Source organism: Panthera pardus, unplaced genomic scaffold (genome assembly GCF_024362965.1).
Source record: "Panthera pardus isolate Hobbes unplaced genomic scaffold, ASM2436296v1 HiC_scaffold_26, whole genome shotgun sequence".
NCBI classification, from domain to species: Eukaryota; Metazoa; Chordata; class Mammalia; order Carnivora; family Felidae; genus Panthera; species Panthera pardus.
Genome location: NW_026526832.1, coordinates 1,913,896 through 1,940,096, shown reverse-complemented (window position 1 = coordinate 1,940,096; position 26,201 = coordinate 1,913,896). Strand labels below are relative to the sequence as shown.

General features: G+C 36.3%; 1 protein-coding gene across 1 annotated transcript in view; it reads left to right on the top strand.

Moving 5' to 3' along the window:
* LOC109264129 (charged multivesicular body protein 3) overlaps positions 1–1,648 on the top strand; it is a 104,057-nt gene extending 102,409 nt beyond the window's left edge. The window contains 1 exon segment of the mRNA XM_019444063.2: positions 1,056–1,648. Within this exon segment, the coding sequence (XP_019299608.2) occupies positions 1,056–1,198 (143 nt within the window). The 3' untranslated portion in view covers positions 1,199–1,648.
* The last annotated feature ends 24,553 nt before the right edge of the window (positions 1,649–26,201 follow it).

Here is a 26,201-nt window from a genome sequence, read left to right as displayed (position 1 = left end):
GGTCAGAGAGAGAGGGAGACACAGAATCCGAAGCAGGCTCCAGGCTCTGAGCCATCAACACAGAGCCCGATGCAGGGCTCGAACTCACAGACTGCGAGATCATGACCTGAGCCGAAGTCGGACGCTCAACCGACTGAGCCACCCAGGCGCCCCAGGGGAGCTTAAATTTCTATAGACTTTCTTGAAAGCAATTAGGCAGTAGCTGTCAAAAGCCATCAACCTGACAGACTGATTTCTGGGAGTTTATTTTAAACTAGTAATTAAGGATGTGCTGAAAGATTTAACTCAAGGAAGTCTGTTGTAGCATTATTTATCATATTGAAAAGTTTGAAATAACCTAAGTGGATACTAATAGAATACTGGTTGAATTACATCTGTTTTAATGGAATACTTTATAGCTGTGATAGTGTGGAAATACGTTCATTGACATGGAAAGACATTCACAATATAATGTGTGAGAAGAGCCTTGTTATTGAAATATATGCTCGTGTGTAAAAAACATGTCTATAAGAAAAGACTGGAAAGAGGATGAACAAAAACAGTCATCTGTGAAAAATGGTTAATGAAGTTTTAAGCTTTATTTTTACTTCTGGAGTTTGGGTTTTATGTTTAACAAAAAAATTTGTGAGATTTAATTTTTATCTGTTTTAAAATTATTTAATTATTTATTTTTAAATTGTTGGGAAAGACTAGTTCCTCCAGGAAAACCTTTTGTGGAAGGTTAAAAACAGTTTAGTTTTACTGAGAGACATGTAACATCTTCATGAATCTTGAAACTTAAGTATTCAATAGTGTTTAGGAATTTAGAACAAGAGTGGCAGTACCAAATTTCTTAAAACCCGAATCCTCCGTTATTATGACCTGGGTATCATCACAAGTTGGCGTTTGCACTTTTGTCAAACCCGCCCGCGAACGGGCAAACCCGCCCGCGAACAGCTTGTTTTATTGCCCCTTTTCTGTTTCTTGTTAGGCTCTTCAGGTACGAAAAGCAGAGAGGATAAGGGACCACTTCTTTAAAATGATAATTTGTTCATTTGTTTGCTGTTTCTTTTCAGGGGCCTTGGGCAAAGCACCTAGTAAAGTGACCGACGCCCTTCCGGAGCCTGAACCTTCAGGAGCCATGGCTGCATCAGAAGATGAGGAGGAAGAAGAGGCCCTGGAGGCCATGCAGTCCCGTCTGGCCACACTCCGCAGCTAGTGGCTGCCCAGCTGGGCCCTCAGGCTCTTTCACAGCCCACCTACTGGGAGTGGGCACACTCCTCTGAAGCAGTCACCATGTTATGTATCTCTTGCACTACACCTCTGAGGCACTTTTATTCTGAGAAGGTTCTCTGCTCATATCTCTTCACTTTGCAGAGGTTTGGGGATCTCAATGGGATTGTCCTTGAGAGTTGGGGTTATAAATGCATCATTTTCAGGGGTATAAATAGAAGCATCCTTTTGGGGGGGAGGGCAAAGGAATCTGACTTCATGCGATGCATCATTTTCAGGAGCATAAACAGAAGTATCTTTTGGAGGGAAAGGCAAAGGAGTCTGTCTTCTCCCGAAGCACTTCTGAGGATAGAGTTGGCCTGAATGTTGAGGACTCTCCATTTTTTTGTCTCTAAACACTATATAAAATGGATTTTAATAAATTTTTGCTTTAACACTTGGTCTCATCGTAGATTGTCATGTGCAGTGAATTTTCAAGGTGTTAGCGGTCTCAGATTATATGTTGGCCTTGGAAAGAGAGAAGGTGCTATAGCCAGTCATATGGGACTTGGAAGCCCAGCAGAAGAGGCTTCTGCTCCGTGGATGCTGTTCCCCAGCTTTCACAGATGTGGTGTGGGAGCGACGCTTCTGCTTTGTCATCTGTTTAACCAAAAGGATCCTCAAGAATTGTGACTCCTTGTCCTGTTGGCCGGATGGCTGTATATGTCCTGACAGGTGTGCATATGTAGTTTGCTTCCCTTCCTTCCCAATGCACGTTGGACCCAGAGCAGACAGCTGTGAGATTAGGACTTTCACCGTCCAGCTGCTTTTCTCTGCTGCTTTTCTCTGCTGCTGCTGCTGCTGCTGCTGTTTGTTGTTCAACTCATTTGGGTAAATACCAAGGAACACAATTGCTGGATCACTGGTAAGACCATATCTGGTTTTGTAAGAAACTGCCAAACTGTCTTCCAAAGTTGGCTGTACCATTTTGCATTCCCACCAGCCATGACTGAGAGTTCCTAGTGCTCCACATCCTCGTGAGTAGTTGATGTTGTCAGTGTTTTGGATTTTGACCATTCTATCAGGTATGTAGTATTATCTCACTGTTGTTTTAATTTGCAATTCCCTAGTGATTTATGATGTTAAACATTTTTCCATGTGCTTTTCTGCCATTTGTATATCTTTTTGGGTGAGGTGTTTAGGTCTTTGCTCATTTTCAATTGGGTTGTCATTGTTGAGTTTGAAGAGTTCTTTGCATAACAGTCCTATCTCAGATATGTCTTTTATAGATATTTTCTCCCAGTCTAAGGCTGGTCTTCTCACTCCTTCACATTGTCTTTCACGGAGTGGTTTTCAGTCTTAATGAAGTCCAGCTTTCCAATGATTTCTTTCATGATCATGCCTTTGGTGTTAGATTTTAAGTCATGATCATACCCATGATCACCTAGGTTTTCTCCAAAATTCTTCCAGGAATTTAATGTTTTACATTTAGGTTTTGATCCATTTTGATTTAATTTTTGTGACGTGTGTAAGGTCTGTGTCTAGATTTATTTTTTTGCATGTTGATGTCCAGTTTTGGCACAATTTGCTGAAAAGACAATTTCTGCTGCATTATATTGTCCTTACTCCATTTTCAAAGATCAGTTGGCCATTTTTGTGTGGGTCTGTTTCAGGCCCTCGGTTCTGTTTCACTGATGTTATATTGATGTATTTGCCTTTTCCTTCACTAATTACCACCCTGTCTTATTGCTGTACCTTTATAGTAAGTCTTGAAGTCAGATAATACCATCAAGCTTTGTTCTTCACTGTTGTGTTGGCTATTCTGGGCCTTTTGCCTCTCCACATAAACTTTAGAACTCATTTGTCAATATCTACAAACTAGCTGTGATTTTGATTGGGATTACTTTGAATCTATAAATTAACTTGAGAAGAACTGACATTAACAGGATATATTTTCATGATTGCATTTATCTGGCTAGTTTCTTCACAGAATGATAATGGAATTAAGGGATGCTCAGAATCCCTGAGCATTTTTGTCTTATATGGATAATCAGAGTTTATCCAGGTGGATGGATGGACAGAATAATTACAACCACTCTTCCACCCATTCAAATAAAATGATGTAAATGTAGGGTTGGTTTGTTTTCATTGTTTGAAGAGGTCCTCTTTTCTCCATTCCTGTTTTCAGGTTAAGGAAATATCATTGTTGTCTTATCATGTTATATAGTCCATTTTCCCTCAGTATTCTTCTAGGCATCATTGGAAATAAGGAGAGTCAGTTACTACCCTGGCTCTGTAAGGGTCCACAATCTGGGAAGGGAAATGATGGTGTAAATACCTGCAATAAAAGTTTTCCTCTTTCCTCAGCTTGTCAGCTTAGGTCCAGCACTAGCAGCACCAGCTCCCATTCTCCATCCCAACCATAGACTGAATCTACTTGGTGCCCTAAACAAACAAACAAACAAACAAACAATGTCAAGAGTAGCATCCCACAACACTGACCCATTTGTTTTGTTTGGAAATATAGCTCACACTAAAAACCACCATCCAGCTTGTGGTGATCACCCAGCATTTCACTCTAGACAGGTTGTAACCTCATTTACTCTGTCCCTCCCCACACTCCCCATGTTGCCTTTCATGCCTTCCTGAGCACTTACCACTCATACAGCTCACATCACCTGGGGCCTCCTTGTCGTGTATTTCCTCATCTATCTCAGGACTCCTGGAGAGAAGGGGTTTTGACTCATATTTGTTCCCAAAGAGTACTAGTCATGCCTTTCTCTGCACCTCTTCCTGACACCCAACACCTAGTTGAAGAACTATGACCACTTTTCTTGTCCTACCATAGTGACACAGCTGCTCTTCAAATGCTAATCTGTAGTATCAGTAAGAAAGGCTCTTAAGTAAAACTGGAAATATTTGGTTCAAATAAAAAGCAAGGTCTTTTCCAACTTTTCAGAGCTTTTCGTATACTTTTTCCAAATTTATTTGACCAAGACAGTTTTCTTTTGAGATGCCAGAATGAACATTTCCTTATCACTGAAATCTTTTCAGAAATGCAGGTGTAAATCACAGCATGGAAATGCCTTTTTTTAAAGCTAAGGAAACCCTCTTCTACATATAATTAATGATAGTTTTAAAAAATGTAGAGTGACATCAGGAAAATGGTGGAGTAGACAGCTCCACACACTCACACCTCCAGATTTTTAGAAGTACCAGAAACTGTCAGAACTAACTTTGTCAGAACTGGGAAATGAGAGTTTACAGCAACCAAGTGAACACTGTATTAAGAAAAAAGAAATGTAAAAACAGTAAGAAAGCATTGTGGCATTTTACTTGCCCTTGCCAAATCCTTCTCCTAACTTGGCAGCAGTCTTAAAGACAGGAGCTCACATTCTGTGTGTGACCCTGGTCCCTAGTTCCAGGGGGAGAACAGAATAGACTTAGTCACAAATTATCTGTTTGTCTGTCTGCCCTTACCTGTCTGTGGGCCATCCTGAAGGACCAATGTAAGGTGCTTATCTCTGGTTTGCCTATTTTGTAACTTAGGGTGGAGAAGCAGCAGGCATTGCTTGAAAACATGTTAAGGAGATAATTTTTAAAAAGTGAGACCACATGGGGGAACAGATTACACTTGAGACCTACAATAGATCGCTTAAAACCTGGGAAGAAAAGTGAGGGAGAGGGTTTCTTTGGGATATTAGGGCATTCAAAAGCATGTGGAAAGCCACATGCATGCCTAGCACAGGAAATATCAGAAAAGATCTGAGAAGACCCCACACTTTCACCACTCGCTGGTCTGTAGACTTGGGTGCAAGCAGGAAGTGAAGGCTGAGACAGAATTGTCAAAGTCTAAGTGTTAAGAGTGTCCCAGCACAGAGCCAGTCCGTAAAGACTGGGACAGGTGTTTTTTGTTTGTTTTTTAAAGGTCCTGGCATTCAAAGAAATCTTTGTTAAAATACTGGCTGAAAACAGCAAAGTCTTCAATAATTAAGAAGTACAAACCTTGGGGAAGAGGGAGATTCTGATTTCCAGATTTATGCTGGAATATTCAAATGTTTAGTTTTCAACAACAAAAATCACAAAGCATACAAAGAAAGTGCAAAGTATGGCCCATTCAAAAGAAAGTTAAATTTATAGAAACCATCCCAAGAAAGTCCAGACACTGCACTTCTTAGAGACTCTAAACCAGCTGCCTTAAATATACTCGAGGTAAAGAAAACCAGTAAGACAATGAATAAAACAAAAATATCAGAAGATATTATTAAAAAGGAACCACATAAAAATTCTGGAGCTGAAGATTATAGTAACTGAAGTGCAAAAATACACCAGAGGGATTCAACAGATTTGAGTAGGCAGGGGGAAAAAAAGGTGAACTTGAAGATAGAATAGTTGAAATCTAGTTTGAAGAGCAGAAAGAAAAGTGAACAGCCTAAAGGACTTGTGAGACCATCAAGCTCACCAACATATGGATTATGGGAGTTCCAGAAGAAGGGAAAAAGAAAGGAACAGAATCGATATTTAAGGAATAATGGCTAAACTCCTTCCATATCTGAAATATATGAATCTACACATCCAAGAGGCTCAACAAATTCCAAACACAATAAAGGGATTCACACTGAGACACACAGTCAAGTTGTTTAACAGTAGAGACAATAATAATGAAAGCAGAAGAGAAGCAACTCCTCATGAAAAAGGGGCGCTTCAATAAAATTAACAGCTAATTTCTCATCACAAACCATGGAAGTGAGAGGCAGTGGGATGACCTATTTAAGGTACTGAAAGAAAAAACTCAATGAAGGATTATATATCCAGCAAAACTATCCCTTGAGAATGAAAGAGAAAGTAAGGTATTCCCTGATAATGGGAGTCCTTCAGGCTGAAATGAAAGGACAATAGACAATAACTTAAAGCCATATGAATAAAGAACACCAGTAAAGGTGACCACATTCAAAATAAAAGCCAGCATTATACTTTTGGTTTGTAACTCTTCTTTTTTTTTTTTTTTTGCATGAGTTAAAGGCAAATACGTACAAAGTAATTATAAATCCATATTAATGGGCACACAATGTATAGAGATGTAAGCTGTGACAACAATATAAAAAGGGACAAATATATTCAGAAGTGCAGTTTTTGTATACTATTGAAATGTAATAGGTATTATTCAAGCTAGATTGTTATAATCTAGTTTTTCAATCTAGTTTTAATCACAATTGTTATACTGTGATTGCAAAAATAACTACTAAGAATATACCTAATACAGAAAAATATAAAGGAAATAAAAATCGTACAGTACAAAATTTCAGTTATGAAAAAAGGAATTGAACTACATATATAGAAAACATATAAACAGGAGAAGTCCATTATGAGTAATTAAATGTAAATTCTCCAACTAAAAGGCAGAGATTGGGAGGACAGATAAAAAACATCACCTGTATGCTGACTCGTTTTAGATACAAAGGCACAAAAGGTTGGAAGTAAGAAACGGAGGAGGTGCCAAGAAGATGGAGGATTCTAAGTGCAACCTATCCAAGTCAGTAAACCAGACAGCAATTCGAAGACTGGCAGAACAAACTCCATAACTAAATGTAGAGAAGAAGCTGCATTAGGCTAGGAAGGGCAGAAATGGTTGGGAGTTGCCCCCAGCACAGAGGGAACTGTAGTCATGGAGAGGAGAAAGCACCAAGGAGCCCACACAGGGAAAACAAATCCCCATAACATCTGGCCTTGAAAACCAGAGGGGCTGAAATCCATGCGTTTGGAGTGTGACTTGGGACTTTAAAAGTCAGCCAACTCAGCCTGGGGCAAGCTGGGAGAGCGAATAATAGTTGGGTACCAGCCCTTAAAGACAGAACAGCCTGACAAGAGGCAACAGAGAAGCAATAGGTTACACAATGAAGAGTGAGCTCTTTTATATTGATTTTGGAGTGTGTTATATTTGACAAAATAGACTTTAAAAAGATGAAAGGCACCTGGTGACTCATTTGGTTAAGTGTATTAAGTGTATGACTCTAGATTTTGGCTCAGGTCATGATCTCACAGTTGTGGGATCAAGCCCCACATCAGGCTCCATGCTCAGCAAGGAGTCATACCATGCATCTTTTCTGACCACAATGCTATGAAATTAGAAATCACCACAAGAAAGAATCTAGAAAAACCACAAATACATGGATATTGAATAACATGCTACTAAACAATGACTGGATCAACTGAGAAATTGAAGAAGAAATCAGAAAGTACATGGAAACAAAAGTGAAAACACAATGGTCCAAAACCTTTGGGATGCAGCAAAAGTGGTTTTAGAGGGAAGTTTATAGTAATACAGGACTACCTCAAAAGCAGGAACAAAGCTCAAGTAAACAACCTTACCTTGCACCCAGAGGAGCTAGAAAAGAATAAACAAAGAATAAACAAGAACAAAGAATAAACAAAACCCCAAATTAGCAGAAAGAAGGAAATAATAAAGATTAGAGCAGAAATAAGTGATACAGAAACTAAAAAGACAAGATCAATGAAACCAGGAGCTGGTTATTTGAAAAGATCAACAAAAAATGATAAACCTGAAGCCAGATTCATCCAAACAAAAAGAAAGGAGACTCGAATGAACAAAATCACCAATGAAAGAGGAGAAATAACAACCAACACTACAGAAATACAAACAATTGTAAAAGAATATTATGAAAACCTATATGCCAACAAATTAGACAACCTTGAAGGAATGGATAAATTTCTACAAACATAAAACCTCCCAAAACAGAAACAGGAAGAAATAGACGATTCAAAGAGATCAGTTACAAACAATGAAGTTGATTCAGTAATCAAAAAACTCCCAACAAACAAAGCCAGGACCAGACAGCTTCATAGGCGAATAGTACCAAACATTTAAAGAAGAATTAATACCTATTCTACTCAAACTATTCCCCAAAATTGCCTCACTCTATGAGGCAAGTATTGCCCTGATACTAAAACCAGATGAAGACCCCACAGAAAGGGAGAACTACAGGCCAATAACCCTTATGAACACGAACGTGAAAATTCTCTGTAAAATGCTAGCAAACCAAATCCAGCAAAACATTTCACCACCATCAAGTAGGATTTATTCTCGGGATGCAAGAATGGTTCAATATTTGCAAATCAATGTGATACATCATGTCATTAAGAGGATAAAAACCGTATGATCATTTCAGTAGTTGGAGAAAAACAATTTGACAAAGTATAACATCCATTCATGATAAAAGCCCTCAACACAGTGGGGTATGAAAAACCCACAGCAAACATCATACTCAATGGGGACAAACAGAGCTTTCCCCCTAAGATCAGGTACAAGACAAGAATGTCCACCCTCACCACTTTTACTGAAGATAGTGCTGGAAGTCCAAGCCACAGCAATTAGACAACAAAAAGCAATAAAAGGTGTCTAAGTGGTAAGGAAAAAGTAAAATTTTCACTATTTGCAAATGACATGATACTATATATAGTAAAACCTAAAGACTCCACAAAAACTAGAACTGATAAATGAATTTAGTAAAGTCACAGAATATAAAATTAATGTGCATAAGTCTGTTGCATTTCTATAACAATGAGGCAGCAGAAAAAGAAATTGAGAAAACAATCCCATTTATAATTGCACCAAATGGGTGAAAGACTTGTACTCTGAAAATAATAAAACACTGATGAAAGAAACTGAAGATGACACAAAGAAATAGACATTCCATGCTTATGGAATTGGAAGAACAAATATTGTTAAAATGTCTATACTACTGAAAGCAATCTACAGATTTAATGCAATCCTATCAAAATACCAACAGTGGGACACTGGGGTGGCTCAGTCAGTTGTGCATCTGACTCTTGACTCAGGTCATGATCACAGGGTCATGGGATTTGATTTTGCATCAGGCTCTGTGCTGAGCATGGAGACTGCTTAAGATTCTCTCCCTCCAGTCCTCTTCCCCACCCCTCCCTCTCTTTCTCTCTAAAAGTAAGATAGAAATACTACCCGTATTTTTCAGAGAACCATAACAAAAAATCCTAAAATTTACATGGAACAACAAAAGACCATAAATAGCCAAAGCAAAGCTGGAGGTATCACAATTCTAGACTTCAAGTTATATTACAAAGCTGTGGTAATCAGAACAGTATGGTGCGGGCACAAAAACAGACACATAGGTCAATGGAACTGAATAGAAAACCCAGAAATAAACCCACAATTATATGATCAGTCTTCAATAAAGGAGGAAAGAATATCCAATGGGGAAAAGACAATCTCTTCAACAAATGGTTTTGGGAAAACTGGACAGCTACATGCAAAACAATGAAACTGGATCACTTTCTTTCATTATACACAAAAATAAACTCAAAATTGATTAAAGAACTAAATGTGAAACCATAAAAATCCTAGAAGAGAGCATAGGCAGTAATTTCTCTGACATCAGACATAACATTTTTCCAGATGTATCTCCTGAGGGAAGGGAAATAAAAGCAAAAAATAAACTGTTGGGATAATATCAAGATAAAAAGCTTCTGCATAGTGAAGGAAACAAATCAACAGAACCAAAAGCAACCTACTGAATGGGAGAAGATATTTGCAAATGGCATATGTAATAAAGGGTTAGTATCCAAAATATATAAAGAGCTTATACAACTCAATACTCAAAAAACAATCCAATTAAAGAATGGGAAGACATGAACAGACATTTCTCCAAAGAAGACAACCATGCAGATGGCCAACCAAAACATGAAAAGATGCTCAACATCACTTATCATCAGGGAAATGCAAATCAAAACTATGAGTTATCACTCATACCTGTCACAATGGCTAAAATAAAAAAGAACATGAGAGACAACAAGTGTTGGTGAAGATATGGAGAAAAAGACCCCTCTTGCACTGTTGGTGGCAATGCAAACCAGTGCAGCCATTCTGGAAAACAGCATGGACTTTCCTCAGAAAGTTAAAAAGAGGACTACTTTATCCAGTGGTTAGTTGCACTACTAGGTATTTACCCCCAAAATACAAAAACACGAATTCAAAAGGATACATGCACCCCTATGTTTATAGCAGCATTATTTACAATAGCCAAATTATGGAAGCAGCCCAAGTGTCCATCGAGATAGATGAATGGATAAAGAGGATGTGGTATACATATACATTGGAATATTACTCACTATCAAAAAGAATGAAATCTTGGCATTGGTACCAACATGGGTGGAGCTAGAGAGTATAATGCTAAGTGAAATAAGTCAGAGGAAGACAAATACTATATGATTTCACCCGTATGCAGAATTTAAGAACAAAAAAGTGTACAAAGGAAAAAAGAGACAAACCAAGAATCAGATTCTTAGCTATTGAGAACTGATGGTTACCAGAGGGGAGTGGGTTGGGGATGGATGAAAGAGGTGATGAGGATTAAGAACTGCACTTGTCATGATGAGCACTGGGTGATGGATGCAATTACTGAGCCACTATAATGTACACCTGAAATTAATATAATACTGTATGTTAACTACAGTGGAATTAAAAAAAAAAAAAACTCAGTGACTTAAACAGTACAAATGGAAAAAAAAATGGAAAAAGATAATGCATGTGAATAGTACTCATATGTTACACACATATGGGGCACCTATATTATTATGAGACTAAAACAGATTTTAAGTTGGGGTGCCTAGCTGGCTCAGTCAGTGGAGCATGCGACTCTATCTTGGGGTTGTGAGTTTGAGACCCACATTGGGTATAGATCTTACAGAAGAAAAATCCAATAACAACAATAAAAAAAATACTAACAGGTGATGAAGAGTTTGAAAAATGAGTATATCAAAAATAGATTTTAAGTCAAAATAGATTATAAGAGATAAAGGACATGAAATATTGAAGAAAAAGGGTCAGCCATCAAGAAGATAAAACAATTATAGGGGGCTCCTGGGTAGCTCAGTCAGTTAAATGTCTGACTTCAGCTCAGGCCATGATCTCACAGTTTGTGAGTTTGAGCCCCACATCAGGGTCTGTGCTGACAGCTCAGAGTCTGGGGCCTGCTTCAGATTCTGTGTCTCCCTCTCTGCCCCTCTCCTGCTCCTGCTCTATCCCTCTCTCTCAAAAATAAACATTAAAAAAAAAAAGGATATAACAATTATATGTGCACCTAACAATAGAGCCCCAAGATATATGAAGTAAAGGTTGCCAGAATTGAAGAAATAGTTCTATAATAATAGAACTTTCAGTAATAAAGAAAGCACCCAAGCATACAATCAATACGTAAATAGAGGACATGGACACTATATATCAATTAGGCCAAATAGACATACACATAATACTACACCCAACAACAGTAAAAATACACATTATTCTAAATGGAATATTCTCCAGGATAAAGCATGTAAGGCCACAAAGTCTCTTGAAATGTAAAAAAGAATGAAACCATACTAAATATCTTTTCTGACCACAAAGAAATGAAACTAGTACTCAGTAACAGGGAAACTGGAAAATCACATATATGTGGAAATTATCTCAACATTAAAGGGTCAAGGAAAAAAAATCACAATGGAAATTAGAAAATACCTTGAGATGAATGAAAATGTAAAGACAACATGCCAAGAGTTACTGCAAAAATAGTGCTTAGAGGGAGATTTATGACTGTAAATGCAAATATTTAAAAATGAAAAATACCTCAAATCTATAAACTGTCACCTTAAGGAACTAGAGAAAGAAAAGCAAAGTAACCCAAAAATAGCAGAAAGAAGAAAATAAAAAGATTAGAGTGGAAATCTAATTGGAAACAAAAATCAGAAAAATCAACAAAACCAAAGACAGTTTTATAAAGAGATCAGCAAAGTTGATCTTTATCTAGACTGACTGTAAGAGGGAGGAGAAAGAGGACAGCAAGAAGATTCCAGTTACTAACATCAGAGGGTGCATTACTATCAACGTTACACAAAAAAGGTTTATGAGAAAATAACATAAAGAGCTACATGCTAAAAAAATTGGAAAAACCTAGGTAAAATGGGAAAAGCCCCAGTAACACAGAAACTACTAAGACTGAGGAACTGAAAAACTGAAAATGTATATAGACCTGTAAAACAAGGAACAATCAGGAATCAAAAAACACAACCCCCAACAAAGAACACTTCAGGACCAGATGACTTCACTGGTGAATTTTACCAAATATTTAAAAAAGAATGGGCACCAATCACCAAACTCTCCCCCAAGAATGGAACAGGAGAGAACACTACATAACTCATACTATAAGGCCAGCAATATCCCAATACTAAAGCCAGACAAAGACACTATAAGAAGACTACAAGTATCCTCTATGGATATAGCTGCAAAAATCCTCAACAAAATACTGGGAAACTAAATCCAGTGGCATATTAAAAAGATTCTATACCATGATCAAGAGAGATTTATTCCAGGAATGCAAGGGTGGTTCAACATAAGAAAATCAAGATAATACACCATATTAACAGAATGAAGGAAGAAAACCATGTGGTCATCTCAATTGACACCGAAAAGGCATTTTACAAAATCGAATACATTTTCAGAACAGAAAACATTCAATGAACTAGAAACATCATAAAGACCATATATGAAAAATGTACAGCTAACATTGTACCCAACAGTAAAAAAACAGCTTTCCCCTTAAAATCATAAAAAAGCCAAGAATATACAATGGGGAAAGGAGTCTCTTTAATAAATGGTGTTATGAATATTGGACAGAATGAAACTGGCAAAAGGCAAAAGAAAGAAACTGAAAAACTATCTTACACCAGACACAAAACCTAACTCAAAATGCATTAAAGATTTGAACATAAGACCAGAAGCCATAAAATGTTTAGAAGAGAACATAAGTAGTAAGCACCTCAGCATAGATTTTGCCAAGGATTCTTCTGAAACTGACCTCAAAAGTAAAAGGAACAAAAGCAAAAATAAACAAAGCAAGTGATGAGGGACTTTTTAAAAACCTTGGTATTGATTTCACTCAACCCAGTTAGTATCTGAACTAGTATCTTAGCATCTTGACTAGGTTACTCACCTTGCATCTTCACACTTAAGTCATGAAACCTAGTTTTTCCTTTAGAGGAAGGAAAATAAAAGAGAAAAAAATCCCAGTCTCAAGTCCTAGAGAAAGAAAAAGAAATCATTGTTGAACCAGACACTGAAAATAAAAAAAGATGGTAAAGAGGGAAACTGTAAGTCTGGGGTAAAAAAGAAGCCTGTCGGATTACAAAGTTAAGTGCAAGAGGAGTCCAGAATTAATCCTCCAGGGGCAACAGCCTTCCTAATTGTCTGAAATGGATAAGAAAGTGTGTCATGAAAATGCAGGGAAATGAGCAAGGGAAGAGCTGTTTGGATTTATTTTAATATACAAGCATGAGCAGGCAAGCAAAAAAAGATCACAGTCAAGACAAGGGTTCCTGCATTGAGGTATTTTTATTCAACATGGAACTGGAAGCTCTGACATGAGCAACTGGTAAGATTAAAAAAGTAAAGGTACCCAGACTGAAAAGGAAGATCTAAAATTATCTTTACTCATATGATCTTTCATGTAGAAAACTCTAAGTATTCTACACACACACACACACACACACACACACGCCTGTCAGAACTGATAAATTCAGCAAAATTGCAGGATACAGAATCATGCAAAAATTGGTTGAAAGAAAAATCAGTTGCATTTGTATATATCAGCAAGGAACAATCCAAAAAGAAAATTACAAAAACAATTCCCCTTTCAATAACATCAAACAGAATAAAATACTTAGGAATAAATTTAACGAAGGAGGCATGAGACTTGTACACTGAAAACTGGAAAACAGTGCTGAAAGAAATTGAAGACACCACTAGGTAATCACTTAGGAATATGTAAATTTATCAGATCAACACCTTGTACATGTTAAACTTAGACAATATATCAATTATGTCTCAATAAAGGTAGGAGGAGAAAAAAAGACACCAATAAATTGAAAGACTTCTCATGTTCATGAATTACAAGGCTTAACATTGTGAAGATACTACTATTCGAACCCATAAAGGTAGTTTCAGTGTAATCTCTTTCAAAACCCAGATGGGTTTTATTTTTTATAAACAGACCCAACTCAAAACACTCATGTGGAATTTAAAGGGACCCTGAGTATTAAAAAAAAAAAAAAAAAATCTTAACAAAGAACAACAAAGAGGGCTTATGGTTCTTGATTTTAAAAGCTACAAGAATCAAGAGTGCACCCCTGGCATAAGGACAGATATATAGTCTAATAGATTGGAAGCCTAGTTAGTAAATCCTCACATCTATAGTCAACTGTTTTCAATGGGGAAAGAACAATCTCTTCAACAAATGGTGTTAGAAAACTGAAATACCATATTCAAAAGAATGAATTTTGAAGCTTACTTTACTCAAAATAGATCAAACCTAAATCTAAGAGTTAAATCATAAAACTCCTAGAAGAAATCATAAGACCTTGAATTTGGCAATGTTCTCCTAAATATAACACCAAAAGCACAGCCAAAGAAAGTAAAAAATGGGTAACTCAGACTACTAAAATTAAAAATTTAAGAATTTTTTTACATCATAGGACACTAGCAAGAGAGTGAAAAAACACACAGAATGGGAGAAAATATGTACAAATATTATGTTTGTTAATGGCTTAATATCCAGAATATATAAAGAATTCATAACCACAAAAAGACAACCCAACCCAGTTTAAAAAAAAAATGGGCAAGGGACTTAAGTAGACATTTCTCCAAAGAAGATATTCAAGTGACCAATATGTATACCCAAAGATACCATCATTAGGTAGATGCAAATCAAACAATGGGATGACATTTTATACCTATGAAGATGGCTACACTTTGACAAAAATGGAAAACAGCACACGTTGGTGATGACATGGATGAATTGGAACTACACCAAGCATTGCTGGCAGGAATGTAAAGTGGTACCGCCATTGTGGAATGTGGAAAACAGCTTGGTGATACCTCAAAAAGTTAAATATATGATTACCATTTGACTCAGAAATTACACTTTCAGGTTATATTCTCCAAAGGATTGAGAACAGGGACTCAGATACTTGTACATAAGTGCTCATAGCAGCGTTATTCACAGTAGCTAAAAGGTGGAAACAACTCAAGTATCCATCATCAAGTGAATGGATTAACACAATGTGTTATACACTGAAATATTCAGCCATAAAAAAGTATGAAGTTTGGAAACATGTTACAAATGGATGCACCTTGAAAGCATTACCCTGCAAGTTAAATAAGCTACACACAAAAGCGTAGATATTTATAAGAAATATCTAAAATATACAAATTCATAAGAAATATCTAAAATATACAAATCCATAGATAGAAACTGGTTAGAGGTTACCAAGGGCTGGAGGTAGGGAAGAAAATGGTTATTGCTTAATAGGTTCAGAGTTTCTGTTTGGGGTGATGAAATATTTTGGAAATGGATAATGGTGCTGGTTACAGAGATTTGTGAATGCCACTCACTTGTACACTTAAATATAAATCTATGTTGAATTTACTACATGATTCTTTTGTATATTTGAGATGATCACATGGATTTTTTGCCTTCTGTTAAAAGTGATGAGTTAATGTCTAAATATTCTGATATTAAACCAGATTTTTATTCCTTAATCTTTTCTTGGTAGTGACACACCATTTTTAATTCATGCTAGATTTGAACTTCCCAGTAATTTATCTAGGATTTTTGCCAGTATGTTTATAAGTAATATTGGCCTGTAATTTCCTTTTCTTGTCAGATTTTGGTATCAAGTGTACTAGCCTTATAAAATCCACTAAATAGTTCTGTTATCTATCCTCTTGGCTAATTTTGCATAAAATAAGGATTATTTTCTAACCTTGATACAAACTCACTTAAAAAACTGTCTATGCCTGCCGCCTTTTGGGGGTATGGATTGTGCAAAATTTTTAATTAACGATTTAGTTATTTTAATACTATTTATCCAGATTTTCAAGAGTCAATTTTGATAATTTTTCTAGAATACTGTCCAGATTTCATGTTTTAAATAAATTAACAATGATTCATTTAAGATTTTTAAAATCTCTGCCATATTTGTAGTTACATTTTCATTTTCATTCTTAATATTATTCATTTGTACTTTTTCTTCATCAGTCTTGCCAGAAGTTTGTCTATTTTACTGATTTTTTCAGATTCAGCTTTAATTTTGTTGATCGTTTCCATTTCATAAATTTCTTTTATTAATCTTTTCCTTTTGTGTACTGTGAGAGTACTTTATTTTTCTAGTTTTTTGAGTTAAATATTTATTTTTTCTGGTCTTTGTTTTCTCATAAATGCTTTTAAAGCTACACTTTTTCTTTTGTGTAATTCTTCAGGTGCATTCTACAAGTATCTTACTCTATGTACAAGCTAACAAATTAGCCTGCCACATTTCCATGGATGCTAGTGAAGAATTTGAGACTCAATATTCACATATTTGGCCAGTGCCTCAAGCCCCAATTCCCACGGTGATGTCAAGAGGGCCAAATAATACCTCCATCTACAGAGGTTATATTATAGGAGAGGGATACTGGGCTCAGGGAACCCAAATGTTTTGTAATGGGCAGTTTTCCTCCACAGGGATGCAGTATCTCTTATAAGACTGTTTACTATCAAACAGCTTTGAGAAGATAGTCCAAAACAAAGGGTAGTCAGTGCCTCACTCACAGTGTATGCAAAAACATGAAAGAACCAGAAAGACTTGTTTTCTAACAATCTATAAATCTACATTGGGGAAACTTATCTGAACAATATTGAGCCTTCTAACCCAGGAGCATGGTGTACTTTTCCTTATATACACATCTTTCATTTTGCAGTTGTAGTTTTCAATGTAAAAGTCTTGCATGTCTTTCAATTAAATTTCCTCTGAGCAATTTTACTTTTTTTGCTATTGTAAATGTTATTTTAAAATTTCATTCTAAACTTGTTTATTGCTAATATTTAGAAATACAACTGATTTTTATATATTGTTATTGTGACCTTGCTAAATTAATTTATTCTGGTACTTTATAGATTCTTTTGGATTTTTCATGTACACAATCATGCCATCCAGGAATAAAGACAATTTTACTTCTTACTTTCAAATCTTTTTCTCCCCTCATTGAACTGGTTAGGAGTGGATGTTGAGTGGATGTGGTTAGAGTGAGAACATCATTGATTTGTTCCTGACCTTTAGGAGAAAGTACAAAATATTTTACCATTATATATCATTTTAGCTGTAGCTTTTAATAAATCCCCTTTATCGTATCTAGTTTATTGAGAATTTTTATCAAAAAAGGCTGTTGAATTTTATCAAAAGCTTTTTCTGATCTACTGACAGTTAAGTTTTTCCTCTTTATTCTGTTAATGCACTGAAATACTTGGACTTATTTCTTTTACTTGTTTTAAGTTTTATTTATTTTGAGAGAGAGAGAGAGCAAAATTGTTGGCAGGGGAGGGGCAGAGAGAGAGAATCCCAAGCAGGCTCCATCTGTCAGCACAGGGTTCAAACTCACAAACTGTGAGATAAGAACCTGAGCTGAAATCAAGTCTGACATTTACCCAATTGAGCCACCCAGGCACCCCTTGGACTGATTTTCAAACATTAAACTAATCTTGCATTCTTGGAATAAATCATGGTCATATTGTCCTTTATATATATCTATATGTAACACACACATAGATTAGATATAATTAATATATGTTAGATTAATTATATAACTAGCACCTTATAAGATATAATAAAAATATTATAAGAGACAAAGAAGGACATTACATATTGATAAAGGGGTCAATCCAACAAGAAGATATACACTGATAAATGTTTATGCACTCAACACAAAAGCAGCTAAATATATAAAGCAAATATTAACAGACCTAAAGGGAGAAATAGATGGCAATACAATTGTAGGCAATACAATTGTCCTACAATTGTAGGACCTCAATACCCAAATTACACCAATAGATAGACCCATATTAGACAAGATGTACTTAACAGACATATACCAGAAACTTTCCATCTAAAAGCAACAGAATATACATTCTTCTCAGTGTACATGGAACATTCTCTAGAATAGATTATATGTCAGGCCACAAGTCTTAATAAATTTAAGGTAACTGAAATCATAAGCTGCTTTTCCAGTGACAATGCTATGAAACTAGAAATCAATTGCAAGAAAAAACCTAGAAAATTCACAAATATTTGGAAATTAAGCAACATGCTATGAACAAACAGTGGGTCAAAGAAGTAATCAAAGAGAAATCAAGAATTACCTTGGGACAAATGAAAATGGAAATAAAGCATACCAGAACTTGTGGGATGCAGCAACAGCAGTTCTTTTTATTAAAAAAAAAATTTTTTTAACATTTATTCATTCCTGAGAGAGACAGAGTGCACACGGGGGAGAGGCAGAGAGAGAGGGAGACACAGAATCCGAAGCAGGCTCCAGGCTCTGAGCTGTCAGCACCGAGCCCAAGGTGGGGCTCAAACTCACGAACTGCGAGATCATGACCTGAGCCAAAGTCGGGTGCTTAACCGACTGAGTCACCAACGTGCCCCAGCAATAGCAGTTCTAAGAGGGAAATTCCTAGCAAGAAATGCCTACATCAAGAAACAAGAAAAATCTCAACCTGACATGGCACCTTAAGGAACTAGAAAAAGAACAAATAAAGCCCAAAGTTAGCAGAAGGAAGGAAATAACAATGATGAGTGAAACTCAATGAAATAGAGACTGAAAAGACAATAGAACAAAATCAATGAAACTGAAAGCTGGTTCTTTCAAAAGACAAGCAAAATTGGTAAACCTTTAGCTAGACTCACCAAGTAAAAAGAGAAGACTCAAAAATCCACAATGAAAGAGAAAATGTTACAACGGATACTACAGAAATACAGAGGATCATAAGAGACTGCTATGAACAACTATTCACCAACAAATTTTACAACCTAGAAGAAATGGATAAATCCCTAGAAACATACAACCTACCAAGACTGAGTCATGAAGAAACAGGAAGAAATCCAAACAGACTGAATATTAGTAAGGAGATTGCATTAGTAATCAAAAACCTCCCCCCCCCCCAAAAAAAAGTCTAGGACCAGATGACTTCCCTGATAAATTCTACCAAATATTCAAATTAGAATTAATAACTATCCTTTCCAAACTCTTCCAAAAAATAGAAGCGGGAACACTTCCAAATTCATTTCACAAGGCCAGCATTACAGTGATGTCAACAACAGACAAGTCACCACAAAAAAATTATAAGCCAATATCCCCGATGAACACAGATGCAAAAATCTGAATAAAATATTGGCAAACTGAATTCAACAATACATTCAAAGAATCATACACCATAACCAAATGGATTTATCCTGAGTACAAGGATGGTTCAGCCTCTGCAGATCAATGTGATATACCACATTAACAAAATGAAGCTTAAAAATCATATGATCGGGGCGCCTGGGTGACTCAGTCAGTTAAGCAGCCGACTTCGGCTCACGTCATGATCTCACGGTCCGTGAGTTTGAGCCCTGCGTCGGGCTCTGTGCTGACAGCTTGGAGCCTGGAGCCTGTATCAGATTCTGTCTCTCCCTCTCTCTGACCCTCCCCCGTTCATGCTCTGTCTCTCTGTCTCAAAAATAAATAAACGTTAAAAAAAAATTAAAAAAAAAATCATATGATCATGGGGTACCTGGGTGGTTCAGTTAGTTAAGATCTGACTTTTGATTCCAGCTCAGGTCATGATCTCATGGTTTGTGGGATCGAGCCCTGAATCAGGCTCTGTGCTGTCAGCAGAGAGATTCTCTGTCTTCCACTCTCTCTGTCCCTCCCCCACTCTCTCTCTCTTAAGCTTAAAAACATATGATCATGTCAATAGATGCAGGAAAAGCATGTGACAACATTCAACATCTATTTATGATAAAAACTCTGAACAAAGTATATAGGGGGAATGTACCTCAACACAATAAAAGCCATATATGACAAGCCAATAGCTAAAATAAAATAATAAAATAAATAAAATAAAATAATAAACTAGAAATATAAAATATGAAACCTGAATAGTCCTAGATCTGTTAAAGAAATTGAATCCATAGTTAGAAGTCTCTCTAGCCTATATTTTCACTAATGAAGGGCATCTATATAAATATTCAAGAAAGAAATATTAGTAGAGCTGATCTTTGCACAACACAGAGGTTAAGGGCACTGGCCTATGAAGTAAAAAATCTGCATAAAACTTTTACTCCCCCAAAACTTAATAGCTCACTGTTGACTGGAAGCCTTACAATAATGTAAAAAGTCAATTAACATATTTTGTATATGTCTTATATAATATATTCTTACAGTAAAGTAAGCCAGAGAAATGAAAATGTTCTTAGGAAAAATCATAAGGGAAAATACACCAGCAGTTCTGTACTGTATTTATCAATACCTTAAATTTACGTCGTCTGTTTACAAGATGAGTCACTTGTCAGCACCTACGTCAATATTGTCTTATGTGACATCAAACACTGTAGACATAACTCTAGCCATAAAAGATGGAAAGAATGTAAGAAAGAAATTCATATATATTTACTAGTATAATGATGTATGCACTGATAATGAAGCAGCAGCAACAGGATTGCTTTATGGTAGCCTAGTGCAATTGATCCAAATGCTTCACAGTACCCTAGCCTATGCACTAATGAATGAATCTCTATACAATTTTTATGACCTACAGAGTTACAGTCATATTTACAGTACTGGAAATGTTACATTAAAAAAACCCACTTACCTGTGATGATGGGCTGATAGGCAGTTTCTCAAATTATGAGAGGCATACTGTACAGTAAGAAAAACTGTTTTCTGTTTGAAAGCAGAAAACAGTAAGAAAACTAACCCTTATTAATTTTATGTTAAAGATCACTCACCTTATAGCTATTCTTATTTGCCATTCTTGCCATGCAATTATATTTTCAAATATAGACACATACATACACAACAGATCAGCTTATTAACTGTATGGCATGATTACTTACTATTGATAAAAGTGGATCATCATAAATGTCTTCCTTTTCATCTTCATGTTGAGTTGTCTGAGGAAGAGGAGGGAGAGGAGGAGATGGTCTTGCTGTCTCAGGGATGGAGGTGGAGGTGGCCTTCCACCTCCTGAGGCCTCATGCCTCAGTGTAACTTTATGGAAATACATCATAATATCTGACTTGTCTTTTTATGTCTCTAAAGATGTTTCTATATGATACCAATCCCTCTTCCCCCATTTGCTTTAGTTCCAGTGCCTGTATCATAGAAGGGTCCATGTTACTTCTTTTATGAAAAGAAGTCAAAAGCAGTCTTGAATGATCGGGAACCCTTCTGCCAGATTGTCTAAGGGCAATTTATCTTCTGGCACTGCTTTGACTGCATCTTCTTCCTCATTGTCAGGCACCGTTAATTCCTATCAAGTCTTAATTTCTCTGATGCGGTGTCTGTTAGCTCTTGGATTTCTCCAATATCCATACCCTAACACTCTTCAACCCCCACCCTTTTGCCATATTCACAATCTCTTTCATAATTTCCTTGATTGGCTGGCTGTCATAAATCCTATTAAGTCATGCACAGTATCTGAACAGTTTTCTCCAGCAAGAATTTATTATTTTGGGCTTGGTAGCTTTCACAGCTTTTTTCTGTAACAATGGAGGGATCTTCAACAGTTTAACCCTTCATCAGGGCTCTCTTCCATAGCGTTTACAATCCTTTCCATAGAGTACCAGGTGTAATGAGCCGTAAAGGTTTTTATGACACCCCAGATCTAGAGACCTTGTGTTTGGGGGGCATGTAGACACTCCAGTGCCTTCAATGTTACACTCATAGAGTTCTGAGTGGCAAGGGGTATTTGTCCAATTTCAAAAGAACTTCAAAACACAGTCCCTTGCTGGCAAGGTACTTCCTGACTTCGGGGGCATCAATGTAACCAACCCAGAAAAAGGTTCTCATTGTCCAGGCCTTCTTTGTGAGACCAAAAGTCTGGCAGTTGGTGTTTATCTTTTCCCTTCACCTTCCAGCTTGGAGGTTAGCAGCTTCAAAGATAAGGGCTGTCCTCATCAGCAACCCGACTGCATTTGCACTTAACAGTAAAGTTAGCCGATCTATCCCCTTCTCGCCTTAAATCCTGGTACTTGCTTCTCTTCCTAATAAATGTCCTTTGAGACTTTTCCAGAATAGTGCTCTTTCATCTGCTCAGGCAGATATCCTTTCTCAATGATTTTCTTAATGGCTTCTGGGAACTCGTCTACTGCTTTTGGGTCAGTAGAAACGGCTTCTCTTGTTATTTCTTAAGCCAAACCTTTCTAAAATTATCAAACTATCCTTTGCTGGTGTTACATTCTCCAGTTTTAGATTTTTTGCCTTTTAAGTTGTTGTCGAATGATATTAGTCTATAGATATGCCTTCCTAATAGCAATCCTGCACCCACATAAATGCTGCATTTTCAAGAAGATAAAATATTTCACAGAAAATGTTTTGCACCTTCTGGTGTACCACAACCATGACTTCATGAATTTCCTTTTCTTTTTAACAACAGTCCTTACACTTGGGTTTGTCTTGAAATGGTAGGCATCAGCAGCAGATCTCCATCAATGGTACTCACCAAGCAATTCAACTTTTCCTTATGCCATGACTTTTCTCTGCTTCTTAGAACCTCCAGCACCATTAGTGGCACTTCATGTGGGCCCCCTGTTGTAGTGTATATGGTACTGCACTAAACACAAAAATACATGGCAACTGAAAGAAGGCAGTTTGCAATACAATATGCAATTTACTGAAGATGTGAACTGCTCATGCAGAGAGGACTAGTGTCACATGGTGTTTTACGTGTGCTCACTTCAGCAGGAGGTGGTTATGAAATTATTATGGTACAATATGTACAACTGATTTTATGCAGTTACTTCATACTGCATCTTTGTTTACTTTTCTTGACTGCGAATGGCACCATGTATATATATAGCCTGTGTTTCTGTTCCTAAATTTTATTAAGTTTTAACTTTTCATAATAGTACATTTTATGTAATAAATGAAAAAAGAGCCTAGTGCCTACATATATTTTATACATTTTTGACGTTCCTTTTTCAAATTTTGAGTGTTTCCAGTCTACAGGGTTTATCTGTGAGTTTTCAAATTGTTGCAGATCTCCAAAAATGTTTCCAATTATTGAAGTAAACCCATGCATAAATGAACTTCTGCAGTTCCAACCTGTGTTGTTCAAGGATCAACTATATATATATATATAGATAGATAGATATAGATAGATATGTATCGATCTATATATATATTTTTTTCAGCAATTAGATGAAGAGAAAATACTTCCTAACTTGTTTTAGGTTATAACTTCAATATCATAACCCAACATTACAAGGACATTTCAAAATTTTAGATCAATATAAAAAAGTTTTTTTTAGATCAATACCCTTCATTAACAAAAATGCAAAAATCTCCAAAACATATTCTATATTATATACATACAGTTTAAACCTTTTTCTCATACACTGAAAATTATACGTTCCTCTCTAAGCACTATTGTAACTGAATCTATTTTTGAAATGTATTATTATTCAGTTCCAATAATTTGATTTCAATTGATGTTTTCTTTGATCAGTAGGTTACTTAGAAGTATGCTGCCTAATTTCTCAACATTTGAGAATTTTGCAGTTATCTTTTTACTGTTTAAATTCCACTGTCATCACATCAAGAACGTACCTTATACAATTTCAATTTACATAATCCATTGAAATGTACAGTCTATGGCCTTTCTGGGTGAACAATCAATACGTACTTGAAAGGAATGTGTGTTTTACAGTCATTGGCTTTAGTGTTCTAATAAATGCTGATTTGGTTGATAGGTTCAATTATTTTGTACTTATACTGGTTTTATGTCTGTTTATTGTATTAATTACAGAAAGAGGTAGAATCACCAACTATGACTGTGAATTTCTTTTCTCCTTTAATTCTGTCAAATTTTGCTTCATATTATTTTGAAGCTCTCCTAATTAGGTATGTAGCCAGTAAGATTATTATATCTTCCAAGTTAACCCTTTTATGACCACTAAGTTTTTTTTAGCAAGAAAAAATACTTCATGATTTCACTCATATGTGAAGTCTAAAAAAACAAATGAATTAAGACACAAAAAGCAGAGCTAGACGTATAAACTGATGGTCACCAGAGGGAAAGGGGGTGGAAGATGGGCAAAATGGGTGAAGGGGAGTGGGAGATATGCTTCCAGTTATAGAATAGGTCATAGGAATAAATGATACAGCATAGGAAATATGGCCAACGATATTGTAATAGCGTTGTATGGTGACAGATAGTAGCTACACTTGTAGTGAGTGTATTATGATGTATAGAGTTGTCCAATCACTATGCTGTACACTTGAAACTAATGTAAAATTGTGTCAACTATAAGCAAACAAAAAATTTTTTCTAGAACAAACCAAAAAAAAAAAAAAAACAAAAACGCTTTTTCTCTCCGGTAATACTCTTTATCTTAAAATCTTAAAATTGGTATCAATATAGCCATACTTACTTTCATATGAGTAGTGTTTACATGGTATAATTCTTTTCTGTACTTTTATTTTTAATCTACAAACCATCTCTTTCATAAGCAGCATATAGTCAAGTCTTTTATTACAGTCAGACCATCTGTATCTTGCATTTGGAGTATTCAGAAAAGTCCCATTTGTTCCTTCTTTCCTGCCCTTCTAATCGGTTTTTTAAAAATAAGAATGTTGTTTTTTTATCTTGGTAAAATATACGTAAGAAAAAATTGAGTATTTTAACCATTTTTAAATGTGCAATTCTGTGGTAGCAAGTACATTTACAATGTTGTGCAACCATCACCACCATCCATCCCCAGAACTTCATCAGCCCAGAGAGAAACTCTACCCATCAAACAGTAACTCCCACTCCCACTCCCTTCCATTCCCAGCATCATTCTACTCTCTCTATGAAATTTGACTTCTCGAAGATTATGATTATTGTTTTTAATATTTGTTTTTGAGAGAGCGAGCGAGTGAGCAAGCCAGAGAGGGGCAGGGAGGGAGACACAGAATCCGAAGCAGGCTCCAGGCTCCAAGCTGTCAGCACAGAGCCCGACGGGGAGCTCGAACTCATGAACCGCGAGATCATGACCTGAGTCGAAGCTGAACGCCTAACCAAATGAGCCACCCTGGTGCCCCTGATTATTTCTCATAGATGTGAAATCATGTATCTCTCCTTCTGTGTCTGGCTTGTCTCACTTAGCATGCTTTCCAGATTCATCCATGTTATATAGCATGTGCCAGAATTTCCTTCATTTTTAAGACCAAAAAATATTCCATCGTATGTATTATGCCACATCTTGTTTATTCACTCATTTGTTGATGAACACCTGGGCTGTTTCCACCTTTTGGCTCTTGTGAATGATGATGCTAAGAACACAAGTGTATGGGTATCTGAATCCTTGCTTTCAATTCTTTTAAGTAAGCCTAGGAGTGGAACTGCTGGATCACATATGTTAGTTCTGTTTAACTTTTTAAGGAAATTTATCCATACCTTAAAAAATATTGGTTAACACTATTATTGTTTAAATTCATCCAGAAGTTTATAATTTCCCTTGTACTCCATTTTTTTCTTGCATGCTCTGGGTTTTCTTTCCTAAGGATATCCTTAAAAGTTCCTTCAGCGAGGGCCTGAAAATAAACTCTGGTTTTCATCTGAAATTTTCCATAAAGAACAGAGGAATAATTTTGCTGTGTCTGTATTTCTATTTTTGGCTATGTTCTTCAGCACCGGAAGAATGGAATCTATTTTCTTCTGACCTCCACCGTTGCTGTTACGAAGTCAACTGTTCGTCTGTCACTTCCCTGAAGATCATGTTTTCCCCACTCTGGCTGCTTTTAATATAAAACCTACTTGTTTGAGTAGTCTTTTAATTTATTAACATACAGGTGGACTTTTAACTTATCTTGCTTGATTTAGGTGGGCTTCTCTAATCTGATGAGGTCATTAATACTGGAAAATTAT